Source organism: Mustela lutreola, chromosome 14, assembly GCF_030435805.1.
Source record: "Mustela lutreola isolate mMusLut2 chromosome 14, mMusLut2.pri, whole genome shotgun sequence".
NCBI classification, from domain to species: Eukaryota; Metazoa; Chordata; class Mammalia; order Carnivora; family Mustelidae; genus Mustela; species Mustela lutreola.
Genome location: NC_081303.1, coordinates 13,177,332 through 13,196,594, shown reverse-complemented (window position 1 = coordinate 13,196,594; position 19,263 = coordinate 13,177,332). Strand labels below are relative to the sequence as shown.

At 51.3% G+C, this 19,263-nt stretch overlaps 2 protein-coding genes across 13 annotated transcripts in view; one reads left to right on the top strand and one right to left on the bottom strand.

Moving 5' to 3' along the window:
- The window catches only part of PACC1 (proton activated chloride channel 1), a 163,865-nt gene that overhangs the window by 107,620 nt on the left and 36,982 nt on the right, over positions 1 to 19,263 (top strand). For 8 of the 12 annotated variants that reach the window (XM_059145309.1, XM_059145305.1, XM_059145304.1 and 5 more), the window contains 3 exons: positions 2,126 to 2,327; positions 4,244 to 4,413; positions 9,283 to 9,456. In XM_059145309.1, coding sequence (XP_059001292.1) covers positions 9,427 to 9,456 — 30 coding nt within the window. In that variant the 5' untranslated portion in view covers positions 2,126 to 2,327; positions 4,244 to 4,413; positions 9,283 to 9,426. Of the gene's footprint in view, positions 1 to 2,125; positions 2,328 to 4,243; positions 4,414 to 9,282; positions 9,457 to 18,329; positions 18,523 to 19,263 lie in introns of those variants that run through there. The other 4 variants (XM_059145315.1, XM_059145307.1, XM_059145314.1 and 1 more) reach the window with 4 other exon arrangements.
- On the bottom strand, positions 1,361 to 11,596 carry NENF (neudesin neurotrophic factor). Its single transcript, XM_059145316.1, has 4 exons — positions 11,374 to 11,596; positions 3,371 to 3,431; positions 2,518 to 2,621; positions 1,361 to 1,645 (listed from the first exon to the last, which is right to left on the bottom strand). The coding sequence occupies exons 1-4, from the start codon at positions 11,548 to 11,550 to the stop codon at positions 1,469 to 1,471; spliced, it is 519 nt and encodes a 172-aa protein (XP_059001299.1). The 5' UTR covers positions 11,551 to 11,596; the 3' UTR covers positions 1,361 to 1,468.

Below are 19,263 nucleotides of genomic sequence, written 5' to 3'. Positions count from 1 at the left end.
GTGCACTCAAGTGTCATTTGTTTTGGGGGCCACATGTCCGGGTACAGACTACCTTGGCCACATGAAGGACTTTCTGAATTCCAGGCCAAGGAGTCCGGTCTGATAAGTTCCAGGCCCTTTACTCTTGGGTGGGTGGTCACCAAGCTCCCAGCTTCTGAGTGGGACTCCAGAGTTCACCGGGAGAGTCTCTAGTCTGCACACATGGAAGAACAAGGCAGAGGTCAAGCCTGGTCCTCAGAAAGGCTCTGGTAGGTTCTCCCTGAGGTGACAGGTGAGACAGAAGGTAATGTTTATCAAAGTCTGTCCGAGCCCATTCATGTCACAGTCTCCTGGGGGGAGGGGGGCGGGAGGGTGCTCATTAAAAATGCAGCTCCCGGGCCATGTTCTAGAAATCTGGAATCTGGGGCCCTGGGGCTGGGCCCCAGCATCAGCATTTTGAACAGTCAGTCCCCTTAGGAGCATCTTCCACTTAATGTAAAAATTCTCTCTTGGGAAGAGATGCTATTTAGTTTCTGTCAAAGAAATTCATCTCTACTATAAAATTTCCAGGATGAGTTTAACGTGGCGCTTCTCAGCCTCAACACACAAGACCCTTTGGGCCAGAGGTTCTTGGTCTGGGGAGGGAGGGCTGTCCTGTGCACTGTAGGCTGTTTAACACGAGCTACCAGTAGAATCCTACAGCTGTGACAACAAACATATAAAAATGTCTTCAGACAGGGCCAGTGTCCCTTAGAGGGGAAAAAATCCCCCCTCAAAAGGAAGGAAATCCTTATGGAATCTAATCCGAGTCCCGCGTGTTGCATGGACCTTACCAAGTTTGGGGCGACGTCCAGGCCAGGCTCCGGCCACAAGGCCCTGGCCACCACTTTCCAGCCCAGATGGGGCTGAAGCCAGTCAGGGGGTCACTCTGTCCTGGTGGCAGTGCCGAGCCAGCCCCGCTGGCGCCCCCTCCCCACCGCTCCCACTCCCACGCACCCTCCCTGTGCCTTCCCCGGGTGGGAATGGCGAGGACGGCCCCTCAGGGGTGGGGACACCGCAGGCAGGACTGTGAAGGGGCGGCCCACGCACAAGGCTGCCCCTGCCCGTGGAGCAGATGAGGCCTCAAGGAGAGGGCGTGTGGGGAAGAATCTTCTCTTGTGAAAAATAAGTTTATTTTCGTGCTTATTCTAAAGTAAACATGGTCACAGTGAATCTGGTTCAAGTACAAGAAAACAGAAATCTGAAGCAGTCAGTCACTTCCACGGTGACACCGAGGGCGCTCCTGGCCCCACCGTCCTGACCCGCCTGGTCAGTGTGCGGGGGTGGGGGGGGTGCCATGGGGACAGAACACTCGACCAAGGACTATAACAGGCATTCAGGATTCCCGGTTCAATGTCTGCTTTATTTGGGTCCGGGTGCCCAGAGGCTCGGGCAGCTGAGGGTCTCCCTGCCCCGCCCCCCATCAGGAACACGATCCCAGGATGGAATATCAAAACTCGTCTTTTGTGTCAAAATGGGGCTGGTCTTCGGGCTCGAAGTCCAGGTTGGGGCTGCCGTCCTCGTTGAGAATCCTCCGGGCCGTGTAGCCCACGATGGGGTACTTGGCTTTGTACACTTTGGTGAAGATGTCGTCTAGGGATTTTAGCTCCTCAGCCGTGAGGCCCGTCTTGGGGAGAAAAGCCCAAGCGACACGGGGGAGGGGTGGGGGGGTGGGATGAGTGAGTCATGCCTTGCACTGGACTCTCACCACCCCACCCCCCTGCCCCCACACCCCTAATGCTGGCGACAACGTATCTCAACAACCAACTGACTTTTTGAGAACCACCCCTGTGTGTAGGGGGATGGTGGGGCAGGATCCCTTTGCTGTTTGACTGAGGTGGGAATTCATGACTCCAGAGAACACCCAATCTGGGGCAGGGTCGGGTACACGCTACGCAGTCTGCACCCACGTTCTTTTCATGGCCCTCTACCCCTCTCCCGTGACAGATTCAGACACCCTTCCCCTTCCTTGGCTCCTGAATCTTTCTGTAATGTTGTGGTTTGTGAGTCTGACTCATCTGAGCACAGCTGGGTGAATGCCGGCCCCCCTGCTGGGATTTCTGAGGCCCTCAAATGGCTTCTGTCAATGCTGTTTTCTCTTTCATAGGACTACGAACATGGGGGATACTCTGCTTCTCAACCCTGTTCGTGCCCAGAGCGGCCTGCGGAATGGGTGTCCGAGACCAACAGCAAACCTACGAGCCTGGGGGTGGCGGGTGCAGACTGCAAGGGGGATGGGGCCACCAAGGCAGGTTGGAGCCAAACTGTGAAGGTCCCAAGTTCACGGGAGCTTGGGCATGACTCTGCAGGTACTGGGGAGTCTGGGAGGTGTCTGAGTAGGAGTGGCATAGTAAGATCTCTATTTCAAGAAAACAGTTGGCCACACTGAGTGGACGGAAGATCAACAGGCTAATTAGGAAGCTTTGCTATTGCCTAGGTGAAAAAGGCCATGGCCAAGGCAGGTGGGACATTTTGACAAAGGCTCATAATCTGGCTCACAGTGTCATGGGTGAGGTCTGCGGGGTCGAGAGACATCTTGGCCACCCCTCTGGTGGAGTCCTTCCCAGTCAAGGCATTGTAGGGGGCTCCTCGTCCATAAAACTCTGCAGTGGAGAAGAAGGAAGAAGTCGTGAGTGTGGACATGCATGCCAGGCAGCAAGGAGACGGTCTGTGGTGGGGGAGGGGGCTTCTGAGCCCAATCCGGTGCTGCCGAAGGCTCCAGGCCCACGGAGAGGGGAAGCAGAGAAGACATGAAGCCCAATAAGCCAGCCCCTGCCGTCAGGTTGGGTTCCACTAATGCAGACTTTGGAATAAGTCACACATGCTGGACTGAAAGGTGATTTTTAAAAAATCTAGAGTGAAAACAATCTCTTAAAAATATTTAAAATGCAAACAGGAAGAATGCTCAGTCTTCTTAAATGTTGGTGGAAGCCAAGTCTACTCGGTTCAGCATCTTTTGTTTGGTATCGGGTAACAATGAACCATAACAAAACTGCCATGATATCATCAGTAATTACCACTAGAGAAACCATGAAGTGACATTAAAATGTTCTGTCATGTTCTGCGATCCCAACACCTTGCAAAGCAACACTTTTCCTCACTGCTTCAACCATGGTAAAAACATCAAGTTGGGATTTGATGACATGGGCAGCAGGGAGCCATGGAGGGCTTTTGAGCAGGAGCGTGACATCATTAGAAAACCACTGTGGAAGTACAACACTGACGAAGAATGTTATCTCCGTCTGAGGGAAAAGGACCTGGCCAGTGTCCCCTCCCTTTGTTCACACATCCAGTGCCCACTCTGGCTGCCGAGCTCCCCAGAAGTAAGGATTCATAAAGCCGAGCCACTTACCCTTTCCAGAGGTGACATCAAACACCACTCCTTTCACTGCCATGTAGATGGGCTGATCCTCCTAGAAAGCAGGAGAGAAACTGTTGGAGGGAGCTGGAGATCTCCGCTTCTCCAGCCCAAGCTGGTGACATCTCTTCCCACCACAGGCTGTGCAGACGGCAGCGGCCGAAGGTACAAAGCGGCCATCCCTGAGCCAGTCCTCAGCCAGCTCGCCCATCAGGAGCTCGCCCCTGCCTGCCCAATGTCACATCCACTCACAGACTTAGGAAAAGTTACAAAGTATCATGACAAGCCCATGGCAATACCTTTCTGGGGGGGAAAAAAAAAGAAAGAAAGAAAGAAAAGAAAATCCCAGGGACCAAAGCAAATCTACATAGATAAAAATTCAAAGTATGTTAAACGGTGAATTTTTAAAAATCAACCCAAATCTCCTTTCATCTTGGTTAATGTACTTACATGGATGCAATCAGTATAAATGATCAATTTTACATTTTGCTTCTTACAGGTAATATTGCTTCCTATAAACATTCCCATGTATTGAAATAACCAAAATGGTTGTCACTAGCACAGCACTATTTTATATTAGTGATACTGTGTACCGGTTGGTTTGGCTCTTCTTCTATTTTGAGTATTTGGGCTCTTTCCAATTCTTTAAAACCATAAATGGCAGGATTACGAAGATCTTTCTATTAGCTACTTTATAATTTGTTGAGTTATATTCCTGGACCAAAGTACACGAACAATGTCATCACTTATTAAAAATGTAAGCAATCTGTTCTTCAAAAAACCATTTACAGTGCTAGAAATATACAAGCAATGCTGTCTCCCCAATGTGCTCACAGTCTCATAGTATATTTTTTGCTGTATTTATAGGGATAAAATGTTATCTTCAAATTCCTATCCCCTCCCACCACCACCGAAGAGAACAACGCAAAAACAGATGGCATGAATTTCCTAACTACCATCAGGGTGGATGGGCTGGGACAACTGGCACGTTCTAGGACACGCAAGACCAGGCCTCCTTTGTCTCAGCCCCACTGAGGGTACGGGGACACCAAGCATCGGTTCCTAGGCTGGGGTGAAGGGGGCTGCTGCAGCTGGGTACACAGGAAGCTCTAGATTTCTGAGAGCACACTGCTTGGTCTCCTCTAGGCATGGGCCTTAAACTTCTTGCCCTTGTGGGGCTTAAGGTCAAGTTTTCATGACTACATTTCACAGAGAGAGGAGCTGGGGCTCTGGGAAGGTATGCGACTCGACCGAGGAAATGTATCTCACCATCACATAACTTCACAGGCCTCAGTTTCTCTGACCGTTAGGTATGGATAACACCCAATGACCTTGCAGGCACGCTGAAGGACACAGCGTAGGTGAGCACAGAGTAGGCCCAGCGCAGGAGCTCAGTGAATGGTTGGTTATTACCTCTCTATCACCTCCGGACAGACAGTATCCAGAACTTTGTTGTCTTGGTGATGTGCTCCACCTCAACCAAGAGTTATTTAATCTTAATTTTATTTATTTATTTGACACAGGGGGCCAGAGAGAGAGCACGTGCACAAGCAGGGGGAGCTGTAGGCAGAGAGAGAGGGAGAAGCAGACTACCCGCTGAACAGAGAGCCCTAGTTGGAGCTCAATCCCAAGACCCTGGGATCATGACCCGAGCCAGAGGCAGAGGCTTAATCAACTGAGCCACCCAGGTGCCCCTATTTTAAATATTTTTTTACGATTTTAAAAAAGTAATCTCTACACCCATGTGGGGCTTGAACTCACCCCCAAGATCAAGAATTGTGCGCTCTACGTACTGAGTCAGCCAGCACTCCAATACGGGTCATTTTAAAAGGCATGGCTTAACCAGCCAGAAGCCTGCTTTTTTTATTTTTTTTTTTAAATGGCCTTTCTTTCACTGTGATTATGTATTTCTTGACTTCAATAGCTTATCAAGTGGGGTTACATCTTATTTCAATTTAAACACTATTTTAACAGTTATAATTTTACCCATGGCATTTGGTCATATTTTCCATCCTGACGCTTTTCCTTGAATACGTAACTCCTTCCTTGCATGCAAAGAGGCATAGAAACATGACATTCACGTACATAAACTAGAACCACATGCATCTTATCACTAACACTCTCCACTCCAACAGTTAAATATCTGTCTCCTCGTGAAACCATACATTGAAGGTGTTGGGGCAAAGAAGAAGTCCCAGCAAAGGGGCAGAAAGGAATGTTGTTACAGACATTCCAGAGAGAGGAATGGCCTTATTGGTTAAACGTCAAGTGTGCTGGGAGTGGGGCTGAGGGGTCGTTCCAGGCCTGAGGAGCTGGGAGTCCACTGGCAGCAGAGCGGCGGGCATGGTTTCCAGGCCCCGGGGGTAACTCAGGCAACTGAGAAGACAGAGGGTGAGTGGAAGTCTTGCAGAAATGCAGACTCCGAATTACAAATGTCCCTGCAGACAGATAAAGACACACATGCTCATCACCAGCTTCCCACCGGGCTCCCCACCCTCTCATCCGTCTGGAAGGATGCTTCGTTTTTTTCATCTCTACAGCAGGTCTGCAGTAACAGACCTTTTTCCAAGAGCCCACAGGAGGAGTCACCTCAAGTCAAACAGACCGGGGTTTGAGCCAAACAGACCTGGGTTTGAGCCACGACTTATAATCTGTGCTGCCTTGGGCAGATTACTTAACCTCTCTGTGCCACAGTTTCCCCCTCTGTAGTAAGATTATAAGAGTATCCACTTACCAGGTTGTTGTGAGGATTAACCAAGGCAAGAGATATGAAGCCCTTAGCAGTTTGTTAGTTACCCGGATCCTTAATCTAGATTTTGACAGACAAAAAATGTACCTCCCAAGTGACAGATAAGGATTCTAGAGGCATTTTAAGTTAAAACTGAAAGGGCCTTGAAGATTATCCAATACCTTCATTTTCCAGATGCAGCTGTCCGGGCCGGGGAGTTGGGAGACTTGCCCCGAGTCCCAGCGGGAATCAGAGCAGTCTCTGGAGCCTTAGAACCCAAGCTCATTCCACTCCCTGGCCTGCCCCATTGGGGGCCACACAGCACGAAGACAGCGCACTTGCCTGGGACCAGGACAGGGTGAGGGGGGCCTGGGAAATTCATCCACAAGACTCAGGACCACCAGTGAGGCACGGAGTCGGTCAGAAGCACCCAGATGGACAGGAACCAGGGGAAGCCCTGCATGAATGAGGCCTCGCCTTTCTCCTCGGGGTCTGGACTTGCCTCACCGTCTGGCCTTCCTCCCCGCCTGCTGTCAAGCAGTGCCAGGAAAGGGCCACGAGAACGACCACGGAAGGGCAGATGAGGCAGCAGGGCGAAGAGAGGTAGGGAGAGGCCCGAGACTGGGTACACGCAGGACGGCGGGCCCCTGAGCCTTCAACCTTGCCCTTGAACCGGGGGCCAAGGACAGAGCCAAAGGCCCTCGGTGGTAAAGAGGGAAACTGCTGCAGATGTTTCCTTCTGCAGAAATAACGGGGGCCCCCCCGAGGATCCGAGGCCGGGTTCTTTTCTGACCGCCGTGGCATCGGTAACCTATTAATGGATCGTGGATTCACTTAGTGACTTACTAACCAATTTTTTTAATGAAGTAGAAAAGGAAAAGTTTAAAATGGAACAGAAAATAGAAAATGTTGGGGTGCATCACACGTAGAAAGAAGAAGCATTGTTTGACAGAACTTGTGTTGTGGGTGTGTGTCCCGGGGGACGGTGCACGAAGTACGCCCGGACACAGCCGTCTACAAGCTGCCCCTCGACTGCACGGTTAGAGAGGGCGGTTTCTCCTCCTTACTCTCCGGCCTCCATCCCACCGCCTTCACTGTCTGTATCTTCTTCATGTCTCTTCAGAATGATCTTTCTGGAAGAAGCACAGTCTTACTCCTCCCTATCATTCAGTTTTAGAAAAGCAGAAAACAAATGTCACCCTGTCACCTCCTGACCTTAGCACAGATTTCCGAGGACAGCTGGTGCTGAGAACAGGCAAATTCCATCTACGAAGAATAACTGTGAAGCCCAGGGGGCCTCAGCCAGCTCGGGACCCAGAGTCACGCCAAATAAACTCCCACAGCCAAACTACATTTCCCGGCACGCTGGTATCTTCTTAGAACCGGTACCCCCGTGGGGCAGGTCACTGCCTGGCACGGTTCTAGGACTGCGCAAGGATGGAGAGGGGCGCTCTTGGTCGTTGCTTTTCCTTGTTCGGGCCTGAGGGAGCAGCGCCTGGTTCACCTTGAGGACTCCCCACTGTGTAACCTTGGGCAAGTTCCTTTCACCTCCCCTTGCCTCCTTCCTCCATGACAAATGAGGTAACAGCCCCTCCCTCGTGAGGCTGTGGTGGTCATTAAATGAGCTGGTGCTTTAAAGTGGTTAGGATGGGGCGCCTGGGTGGCTCAGTAGGTTAAGCCTCTGCCTTGGGCTCAGGTCATGATCTCAGGGTCCTGGGATCGAGCCCCGCATAGGGCTCTCTGCTCAGTGGGGAGCCTGCTTCCCCACCCCCATCCTCTGCCTGCCTCTCTGCCTACTTGTAATCTCTTATCAAATAAATAAATAAAATCTTAAAAATAAATAAATAAATAAATAAAGTGGTGAGGATAGTGCCTGACAGAGCGGGCACCATCTGGCCCCGGGCCCAGAAATCAGGTGGGGTGGGGGCCGGTGGGGGACCCTCTCTGCCCTTGGTATCCTCCCATGCAGTGAAAGCGGAAAACACATTTTCTGAGGGTGGCAAAAATCGTGTTGCACTTGGAGGGTGGAGGATGACATCCGCTCTGAACCAGGGAGAATCCTCAACTTCACTTGTCTTCCCTATGGGGTCCGAGGCAGCGCCCCGCAACCAACTCTATGAACATTTCCACAGGAAACATGAACATGAGTATTCACACTAAGGACAGCACATGAACATTATAAACAGACTTGTGTCGGCGCTGACAAGGTTCTGTCACCAAAGGAGTTCAGAGCAGGTTGGGTTTTGCTATTAAATGACTTAAAAACAAAAACAAAAAGCCTTGTGGGGCATCTGGCTGGCTCTGTTGGTAGAGCATGCAACTCTTTTTTTTTTTTTTTTAAAGATTTTATTTATTTATTTGACAGAGAGAAATCACAAGTAGGCAGAGAGGCAGGCAGAGAGAGAGAAAGGGTAGCAGGCTCCCTGCTGAGCAGAGAGCCCGATGCGGGACTCGATCCCAAGACCCTGAGATCATAACCTGAGCCAAAGGCAGCGGCTTAACCCACTGAGCCACCCAGGCGCCCGAGCATGCAACTCTTGATCTTGTGTTTGTAAATTCAAACCCCACACTGGACATAGAGATTACTTAAAAATAAAATCTCAAAAAAAAAAACCTCTTCTGGGTTCAGAGCTTGATTTTTGAATTGCATAAGAGGATTATGGACCTGTTATACTGCCTCTTGCTTATAACTTCAGTAATAAGCTAACAAAAGTAGCAGCTAAGATTTATAACGGCTTACTATGCTAAGATTACTGCAGGCCTATCCTTTGCATATCACCATCTCATTTAATCCTCACACAATCCCTACATAGAGTAGGCACTCTTGTGATGGCCATTGTCATGGTCAGTTTTACGTGCCAACTTTGATCAATTACAGTATCTGGGTGTCGCTATGAAGATACTGTGTGGTTGTGATTAACATCTATAATTAGCTGACTCCAGGTAAAGGAGAATAATTGGGGTGGGCCTAACTGCATCAGTTGAAAGGCCTTAGGAACAAAATTAAGGTTTCCCTGTAGAAGAAGAAATTCCTCAGGTGGGCTGGGGCATCAGCAACTGCCCAGGGGATTCTGGCCTGCTCTATGGACTTCAGACTTGCCTGACCAGTGCCCATGATCACATAAACCAATTCCTTGCAATAAGCCAAATATGTTATTTTCTACTGTTTCTGTTTCAGGTGTACCAGGGAGCCCCTGCAGTAATCCAGTAATCCCAGTGAGAGGTGGTGGTGGCTTGGGCCGGCCTGACTGATAAAAGCATCTTACAGCTGGGAAGACTCCAAAGAGCTCGCAGCCCGAAGAACAGGGAGTGGTAGCCAGGCATGATCCAAAGGTACAAAGCTCTAACTCGGGTACCGTATAATGTCACACAACAGTGACACTCCTGAGAGTGAAGGGGGTGTGTCATTAGTAACTCTTCCCAGACAACAGGCATAAACCAGAACCTTCCAGGGTGGCTCAGGGAACAGCACGGCTCTACTCAGTTGTATTCATCGGCCCCTCTCCTACCTGACTTTCTTCCTCTCTCTGCCTATAGACGCCCAAAACACTTCTCTCCTTAACCTGTTCCCACCTCAAGCTTCCCTCTTTCCTTCCCTTAGTTAAGTATCCGTAATGTCAGCATAAAAAATTTTTAAAAACCCCCAAAACCCAGAATCTCTTCTCTGTCCTCATCCTGTAGCCCCTGGAGCTGTGGCTACAAGTACCCTCGACCTTGAACTCTCTTCTCTTGGGTTCTGTGCCAGGGGTCTCCAAGTTCGCCCCCATGTTTCAAGACTGACTTTGAGGACTCACAGAACTCAGCATACGGTCGTACTCAGAGCTCAGATGTATTACAACTGTACAGAAGGATACGAGATCATAAGAGAAAAGGACACAGGCAGAGTCTAGAGGAATCCAGGGGTGGATTTCCTCATGCTCAGTCCTTCCCATGAGAGGTCACACACAGGGCTCTTCCACCAGCAACACAATGCAGCACCACGTGCGCGATGTTTCTGCCCAGAACATTAGTCTCTACCCATTAGAGACTCAGAGGCCAAGGTTTTTACTGGCAGCTGGCCATGTAGGCCCTCTCTGCCCAGCAATGTTCAACATAAATACACAGTATAAAGAGCCCGGAGTGAGCCACCCTCCTCTGCTAGGGAAGTGTGGAACACCCTGGAATTCCAGACATCAGCCAACAGCCACTCTTGCCAGCGGGCCTTCCTAAGGAGAGTAGGCTTGCTGCGTTAACTCTTTTCTGCAACGATTCCTGGATCCTGTATCATCTGGTTCTCTGTTTCCCTTAACATCTAGTCACATCCATGTCTCCCTCCTTCTGTGTTCTCTTCCACTCGGGCTTCTGACCACCGTCTGTATACAGTGATATTCAAACCAGCCATTACTGCCTAAGGGCCAAGTTTCTGACCACCCTCCCCCTGTCCCCCTTTCAGACCTGGTCTATTTAAGGCCAGCTAACTTGGGGTTAGGGATCCCAGGCTGGAGGGTTTTAACAAGAGGACATGGTCCCTTCCTCGTTCTGCCCCTAACTGGCGCATGCCTCAGTTTCCCCGTGTGTAAAAGCAGGACGTCGGTTCCCTATCAATGCTGACATGCTATGGTTCTGTGATCTGTGCATCAAACTTTCCCCCTCTCTTCCCGGATTGGCCCCACTATGGCCCTTCTACCGGGGAGTGCAGCATCTTCCCAGGCTCCGCATCATCACACTGGACCCCAGCAGCCCAAAGGCAGGGGGTGCTGTGAGGAGTTTCCTGGACGCCTCCAGACTATTGACTGATGTGGGTCTGTTGGGGGGGAGGGTGTCTTTAACCTCCGGTCTCCCCCTCTGCCCTCTCCCCAGCTCTTTCTCAGCCGAGAGCCCAGGCAGTAAAAGTGGGTTTGAGGTCGGGGCAGGAAGTGCAGGGAAGCCTAGATCATCCCTGGGTCTGCCCCAGGTTTTACTTCCTTTCTCCCTCCCCCGCCACTCACTCCGCGGAGGAGGCGGAAGGGTCTGCCCCCAGCGGATGCTAACATTAAACCCCCCAAAGTTCCGAGGTTCCCGGGGCTGATCACCAGCCGAAACGCATCTCAGGGGAGCCGCTCGCCGGAAGGCAGGCAGGGGGCAGCGCGGGCCGGGGCGTGCGGGCTCAGGGCCGGGGCTAAGTCTGCGCAGCCCCGACTCGGACGGACCCCCGGGTCCCTGCGCGGCCGTCTGTCCGGAGGGAGGAAGCCCGCAGGCCCGGCGTCCAGCTCGGAGCCCGCGCCTCCCCCGCGGCCTCCCGTCCGCTCACCTCCTCCCCGCCGTAGCGGGCCAGCTCCTCCTCCGTGAAGAGCCTCACCGGGGGCCCCCGCTCGGCGGGGCGCGGCACCTGCCCGGCCCAGGCTGCCGGGGGCCCCGGGGCCAGCGCCAGGAGCAGGGCCAGCGCTGCCAGCCGCCGCAACCGCCGCCGGGACGCGGGGCCCGCCATGGTGCGCTCGCCGAGCAGGGCCGGGTGGCCTGGGCCGCTGGGTGGCCTGAGCGCGCTCCCGCCCCGCGGCCCCGGAACAGCCCCCCCCACCCCGTGCGCGCCCACCTCCCCGCCCCTGCGCCCTCGGGACCGCGCCGCTGGAGCTCCGACTCCGCGGCCCGGGACTGGAAGCTGTGCGGAGAGCGGCCTACGTGACAGTAGTTGTTGAGTAGGTTCGTGGGTGACACAGCCCCACACTCCAGCACCTGGGACGAGGTATTTACACACCAGGACCCCAGCTTTATTCAGTGCGGCTGGCTCAGTCGTGGAGCATGCCACTCTTGATGGGGGGTTGAGGCGGGGAGTGTAAGTTTGTTCCAGCCCCGCATTGGGGTGTAAAGGGTTACTCAAAAATCTTTTTAAAAGTTCCCTTTTACTTCTGGCTGATTTCTCTTCCTTTCCAGTTATGTCCCCAAAGGGATTTTTGCAAAGGGTAGAGCGTGCCGCAGATTTGCACTGAAATAATAAGGGCTGGCATTTGTGCAAAGACTTCTTCATTAATTCATAAAACAAATACTTTTTGAGGACTTCCCTGTATCAGGTTACTGGGAACACATCGCTGAACAAGGCATCAGTATCCACATGGAGTTTACATCCCATGGGCTTGTATGGATGAAATGGACAAAAGTGAGATACATTCGTTGCTATTGGGAGAAAGACAAAGCAGGGCGAAGGACAGGGAGCATGGGGGGGGGGGGGCTGCAGTTTTAAATGGGCTGCCCAGGGGCTCCTGGGCGGCTCTGTGGGTTGAGAGTCGGACTCAGAGTCAGTCCTGGTCAGGATCTCATGGGTCCTCCCAGAGCCGCAGTTGGGTCTTGGTAGGCTGTCTGCTTGAGACTTCCTCCCTCTGTCCTTCCCCTGCTTGTGCCTTCTCCTTCTCTCTCCCTGGAAAAAATAAATAAATCTTACAAAACAAAGAAACAAACAAGGTGACCAGGGAAGGTCCCACTGAGAAGGTATTCGTATAAAGAGGGTAAGGGAGGTAGCCAGGAGGGAAGGACATTCTTTGCAAAGGGGAAGACAGGTGCATACATGCTGAGGAAAGGCAGTGTTCTGCTTGCTGGAGAAACAGTGGGAAGGAAGAGGTGTGGGAGATGAGGTCTGGGAGGTCAGAGGGTAAAGGGAAAGGAGGTGGGGGCAGGTCTCGTGGGGCCTCACAGCTCACTTTTAAAGGATTTTGGCTTTTACACTTACTGAATGGAGGAGAGGAATGAGCTAAAATGTTAGTGGAATGACTCTGTGGTGTTGAGGACAGACTAAAGCAGGGAGCCCCTGCAGTAATCCAATAATCCAGGCGAGAGGTGATGGTGGCTTGCACCCGGCGTGCTAGCCATGCAGGTGATGGGTGGGGGGGTGGGTCTCAGATGTGTTTAGAAGGTGAGCTGGCGGGATTTGCTGACCACTGAGAGGAGATGCGGGGTCAGGGAGATAGAACAGAGTCAAGGATGACCCAGAGGGTTTTGGCCTTGGTAACCATAAGGATGGAGTTGCCACTTGCTAAGATAACAAGAGATGGTGATAAGAGCAAGTCTGGGGGGAGAGGCTCAAGACCAGGCTTGGTCAGTTCGAGAACACATAGATATCAAAGTGGTATCAGATTGACAGTTGGCTATAGGAGTCTGGATTTGAAGGAAGAGTTCCAAGGGAGAGATATAAGTCATGGAATCCTTGACATCTAGGTTGTATTTAAAGCCACAGAATGGGGCCACATGGATGACTCAGTTGTTTAAGCATCTGCCTTTGGCTCAGGTCATAATCCCAGGGTCCTGGGATCAAGCCCCATATTGGGTCCAGCGTCAGTCTCCCTGCTCCTCAGGGAGTCTGCTTCTCCTCCCTCTGGCCCTCCACCCTGTTGGTATGTTCTTTCGCTCTCTCATTCTGCTCTCTCTCTGAAATAAGTAAAATCTTTTTTTTAAAAAAAATATTTTATTTATTTATTTGACAGACAGAGATCACAAGTAGGCAGAGAGGCAGGCAGAGGTGGCAGGGGTGGTGGGGGAGGGGAGCAGGCTCCCCGCTGAGCAGAGAGCCTGATTCGGGGCTTGATCCCAGGACCCTGGGATCGTGACCTGAGCTGAAGGCAGAGGCTTTAACCCACTGAGCCACCCAGGCGCCCCTGAAATAAGTAAAATCTTAAACAAAAAAAAAAAAAAAAGAAAAAAAGAAAAACTTAAAATAATAAAGCCACAGAATAGTTGAGATCATCAGGAACATGCACATGGATAGGAAAGTGGAGGGACCAAGGACTGAGTTATTGGGTCCTGCCAACATTTTGTGGATGCAAGTCCTGGCAAAAGAAACCAAACCATGTGCAAGCCCTGACTCAGCACTTTCACATGTATTAACTCATTCAGTCCTTGCTTTCACTCTATGAAGTAAGAAACAATGTCACCACCCATTTTTACAGATAATGAAACTGAAGTGCAGAGACCTTAAATACCTTGCTCAAGGTCACAGGGGGTTGGTATAGCCAAGATTCAAGCCCAGGCTCCCTCCCAGCATCACCCCTTAGCCCACGGGCCACACCTTCCCTCAGTGACCATATCAAATGCTCATACTTTTCCTCCGTGCAACAGAATGAACTTCTAATACAGAGCGACCTGAACAGGATCCATCACCAGCCCTCCGAATCTCAGTTTCTGTGTTAGTAACACACCAGGCTGCCTCCTTGATGGAATTGTGCCGGAAACCAAAAATGATCACGGATGTGAGAGTCTGTGTAAGCTATTCCGTGCAGAATCTGTGTTCCGTGGGTCGCAGGGTCGCAGGGTCTCCAGGTTAAGAGAGGCCCTTCTAAGCCCTTGAATAGAATATCATCCCCATCAGATGCAGCACATTCCTTAATAACATCCCTGACCTATAGTGTGCTGCTTCTCTGAGCCCTTTCTCTCTCTACAGTTCCGTTTGTTAGTAACTTCTTTGAGCCCAAAGATACTCCCTACAATTTCTTTCTTTCTTTCTTTTTTTAATTTTATTTATTTGACAGGCAGAGATCGCAAGCAGGCAGAGAGGCAGGCAGAGAGAGAGAGAGAGGGAAGCAGGCTCCCTGCTGAGCAGAGGATCTGATGCGGGACTCGATCCCAGGACCCTGAGATCACGACCTGAGCCAAGGCAGTGGCTTAACCCACTGAGCCACACAGGCACCCCTCCCTACAATTTCTACTCATCAGATCTCCCTTCCTCTCCCTGAGACACCAAGTATAAACCTGTGATGTAATGGCGTGCTCACATGACCTTGAATTTTTCTAGGCATTCCTCTGATTGCCCTTCCCTACTTGAACCCAGATTCATTTTCCCCAATGAATCAATCACCTGCAAGGAGAATACAAATTATTCAAAGAGAAACAGAATAACTTTTAATAAGATAATTGGTTGCACGGGGGATGAAGGAGGCTGAGAAGAATCCCGGAGGTAATGAGAAGATTAGAAACAGCATTAGAGTAACAACATCCTAGCCTTAGTAGGGAGGAGGAGGAGGTGGTATTCAAGTCTGGGGGCCTGGGTCCCCTAGCTGAAGCTAGAGCCACAAAAGCCTTTGTGTCAGGGGCCGGAGCCATGGAAGGGACACTGCCAGGAGCAGGAAAAACCTTGAAAAAAAAAAAAGAAAAGAAAAGAAAAACCTTGGCTTCTCCCCTGCCCTGACCCCCTCTAATCTCCCAGCAGTGCTTCCTCTTGACTAAATTCAGTGGAAACCCAGCTACAGGCCTGTCTGCCCTACGTGAAAAGGTTTTTGTTTGTTTGTTTGTTTGTTTAACCTATAAGCAGCAGGTGCAATGATTAAAGCCACCTTGGTTGGCAGCGGCATCAGTGGATCTCTGCTGCTGCCATAACGGGGCACTTTTCCTATGTGTCTCTCTTCACATCGTCTTCCATCTGTTGTAAGGACTTGAGTCATAATAGGTGAAGGGATCACCTTACTTAGTATGACCTCATTTTATCTAATACCTCTGCAGCCACCCATTTCCAAGTGCGGTCCCATTCTGAGGTACCAAGTCAGGACTTCAACATACCTTTCTGGAGGACACAATTCAACCCATAACAAGGATCTTTTGGGATCTAGATGGTAATTCAAACCGTGAGACTAAAGAGGAACCCATTTCCCTAGCCCCTAGGGAGGGAGTTGAAGGGAGATCTCGAGCCCTAGCTTGGGAATGCCATCTTGGAGCATTGAGGGGATGAGGAGAATCCAGCAAAGGAGGCTGAGAAGGAGCTTTGAGTGAGACGAGAGCCAAAGGGGAGGCACGTGGGGTCCTGGAGGCCCGAGGCGGAAAGCAGACAGGGAGGAGAGTATCAGCCGAGGCCAAGGCAGCTGACAGATCAAGAAAGAGGATAAATCACAAAACAAATGAATCAACAAAGAACAGAATCATACCTATACGTACAGAGAACGAAATGATAGTTGCCAGAGAGGATGGACAAAATGGGGGAAGAGGAGCGGGAGATGCAGTTGTGGAATGAATGAGCCACCAGAATAAAAGGCACAGGAGAGGGCGCCTGGGTGGCTCAGTGGGTTGAGCCACTGCCTTCGGCTCAGGTCATGATCTCAGGGTCCTGGGATCGAGTCCCGCATCGGGCTCTCTGCTCCGCAGGGAGCCTGCTTCCTCCTCTCTCTCTCTGCCTGCCTCTCTGTCTACTTGTGATCTCTGTCTGTCAAATAAATAAATAAATAAATAATCTTTAAAAAAAAAAAAAGGCACAGGAGAGAAAATATAATCAATGATCGTGTCATCGCACTGAATGGTGACAGATGGCAGCTACACTTGTCGTAAGCACAGCATAACCTATACACTTGTTGAATCACTATGTTGTGCAGCTAAAAATCATGTAACGTTGTGTTACAACTATACCGAAAAAAAAAAAACAACAAAAAAAACCTCATGAGAAAAAGAGGAGGATGGGGAAATGGACATCTGATTTGACAACTCTGAGGTCATTTGTGACCTTGACCACCAAATATCAGTGGAGCGGAGAGGATGAAAGCCTGATTCGTGTGTGCTCATGAGAGAGTGGGAGGAGAGGACTTGGGAACAGCTGGTACAGAAAATTCTATTTATGTGTTCATGGTTTCTCCACTCTAGCATGGAGGAGCCAGAGGGCCAGGACCTGGGAGTGTCCCATTTGTTTCTGTATCCCAGGGCCCGGTGCCGTATTTGTTAAAACCATGTCAGAGATTGTACTAGTATCTCCTTCAGATGTGGGGCTCTGTAATTTTCCGGTTTGATCCGAGCAACAAAGAGTAGAGGGGATCAATAGGGCTGGACTAGATTTTTCTGGTCTTTCAAGCTCTAAAATTCCATGATTGTGTGACCTGTTCTATCTACCAGCCTCGCGTTAACACAGCTAGGAATCTAAAGAGTTGTTTGTTGTCCTTTGTATTTGAGAGCAACTGTCAAATGGCTGGAATAAGTGTTCCATTCACAAACTGAACATTGGTGAGTACCTATAATATATATGATATATGTGTTATGTATATGGTCCCTTTAAAGATGCAAGACCAGGGAACCCAGGGTGGGGGAGGCCTCCCTCTACTAATACTCTGGAGGTCCAGGGGGTTTGATGTGGTTGGTGCTACTGTGGTTGCTGCTGAAGACGGAAGAGGCCCCGAGTGGCCCCGAGCGTGCAGGGCCTCGCAGAGCTGCAGCTGCCCAGGACACAGAGCAGCATTCACCAAAGCATAAGTGACCTCTATTTGCCTCACGACTAATCGGCCCGGGATGGCCACAGAGAATGGCAGTTCAGGCAGTGGGAGGAGGGGAAGATGCAGTCCACAGATCCACCGTGCTACAAGCCAGACACCGTATTCCCCACCACATCCAGGGGAGAAGGCTTCTGCTGCAGGGGAACCGCACTTTTGTTTTTTCCTGCATGATCTGTAGGCTCTCAGTAAGGCCCTGTGAGCAGGGCAGGGTTTAGGCATAGATAGGAGGGCCCAGGGTATTATCTGCAGGAGGTGCACCTCAGGGCTCAGTTGGTCAAGCACCTGCCTTCAACTCAAGTCATGATCCTGGGGCTTTAGGATCGAGCCCTGCTTTGGGCTTCCTGCCTGAGGGGAGCCTGCTTCTCCCTCTGCCCATCCAACCCGCTTCTGCTCTCTCTCTCTCTCAAATAAATAAAATCTTAAAAACAAAAACAAAACAAACAAACAAAAACCTGTGGGAGAGGGGCAAAGCCAGGACAAAAACCTAGACGTCCTGACTCCAAACTGTCTGCCCTAGGAATAATGAAAGTGTTTGGATTCTGTAGTTTGTTCCTGGATTAAATAATATTCTTTTCAAAACAACAACAACAAAAAAATACTTTATGACTGCCTTGCTCAAATCCTTTCCGAAACAAGGTACCTCAACTTCCTTGTAAAACAGGGAGCAAAATGTCCAGCTTACAGGGTTCCTTGCAGGATCAAGGACATAATATGAATGAAAGTGCTTTGTAATATACAGTGTTCGGCAGACATTTATTAATGGTTAGAAACCACCAGACTGCCTCTTGCACTTATAGATTAGGCTCTCCCACTCATCTGACCTGACCTCTTTATTCCACTTTCCACTCATTTTTCTCCGTCCCTCCTCTTCTAACATACAGAGGAAGTGGGAGGTGAAAAGAGCACGTGCGTCTAACGCCTGGCTTAAACGTGGCTTTGGGTAGCGCGCAGGTTTTGCCATTCCGGAGTTGCTGAGAGATGCTTCTTGCCCAGAACTACATTTTCCAGCAACCCTCCCGTGGTATCAGCGGCAACGAGGCGCATGCGTCGATTGCCGCCCCGCCTGGTCTCGGGGCCGCACCTCCGAACCGGTTTCGCCCCGCGGAGCCGGCAGCTTAAAGTGCGGCGGCTGCGGTCCTCGCCCGCCGCTGCTCCCGAGCCGTCGCGGTCTCAGGTGCACCTCAGCTCGGGTCAGTGCCATGATCCGGCAGGAGCTCTCCACATCCTACCAGGAGGTACATGGCAGCTGGGGGCGGGGGCGGAAGCAAAGTTTCCCGTGGGGCATCCGAGCGGGGTCCCCGCGTCCGGGCGGGTTGGGGTGCGGGGGGCGTCCCGGTGGCTCGAGTGCGGTTTTCGAGGAGTGCGGCGGGGGAGGGGGTCCCCGCGTGCGGAGGCGCGGCGGGGCAGGAAGGAAGCGGGACGCCGAGCCTCCTCCGGATGCCGCCGGCGCGGGATGGAGCCGGGGCCCCGGTGGAGCCGCGACGGGTCGCCAGCAGGTGAATGATTAAAGCGGAGTCGGACCCCGGCAGCTGCGCGCGGGCGGGCCTTGACCCCGGCAGATCTTTGCAACAAGTGGCGGCACGGGCGCCCTTCTCCCGGCTGGAACGGATGTGCGGGAGGCATTAGCCTCTCTGCAAGCCCGAGGCCTCGTGGCCCCTTGCAGGTGTAAATGACAGCGATAATTATGCCTTGTTTTTGGAGGCCCGCCTAACTTTGCAAAGGTGCTTCTCGCCGAGCTGGGTTTTTCTTAATTGTCTCATCTCCTCCCACTACTTTAACTATCACTTTCCAGCTCTTTGTCTCTTTCTAGTTCGTGCTGAGCTCCAGGCTGCGGTTCCAGCTTTCCCTCCTACCTCCCGACTCCCCGGAGCTAGTGAACTGCTCTCCTCCTCTCAGGTCCTGTATCCTGGTCATCTCTGGGGATCATCCTCCCCTGCGCCCCGGACGGTGGTCTCCTCACTTGTGAGCTCAGTCAG

Bases quoted from the DNA above. Each gene is read 5' to 3' on its own strand.
- NENF (XM_059145316.1), bottom strand. From the start codon at position 11,550: ATGGCGGGCCCCGCGTCCCGGCGGCGGTTGCGGCGGCTGGCAGCGCTG. The intron at 2,622-3,370 runs GTAAGTGGCTCG...TCTCCACTGCAG, and splicing joins TGATGTCACCTCTGGAAAGG to AGTTTTATGGACGAGGAGCC. The intron at 1,646-2,517 runs GTGAGCCAGATT...TTTCTCCCCAAG, and splicing joins CAGACCTCACCCATGACACT to ACGGGCCTCACGGCTGAGGA.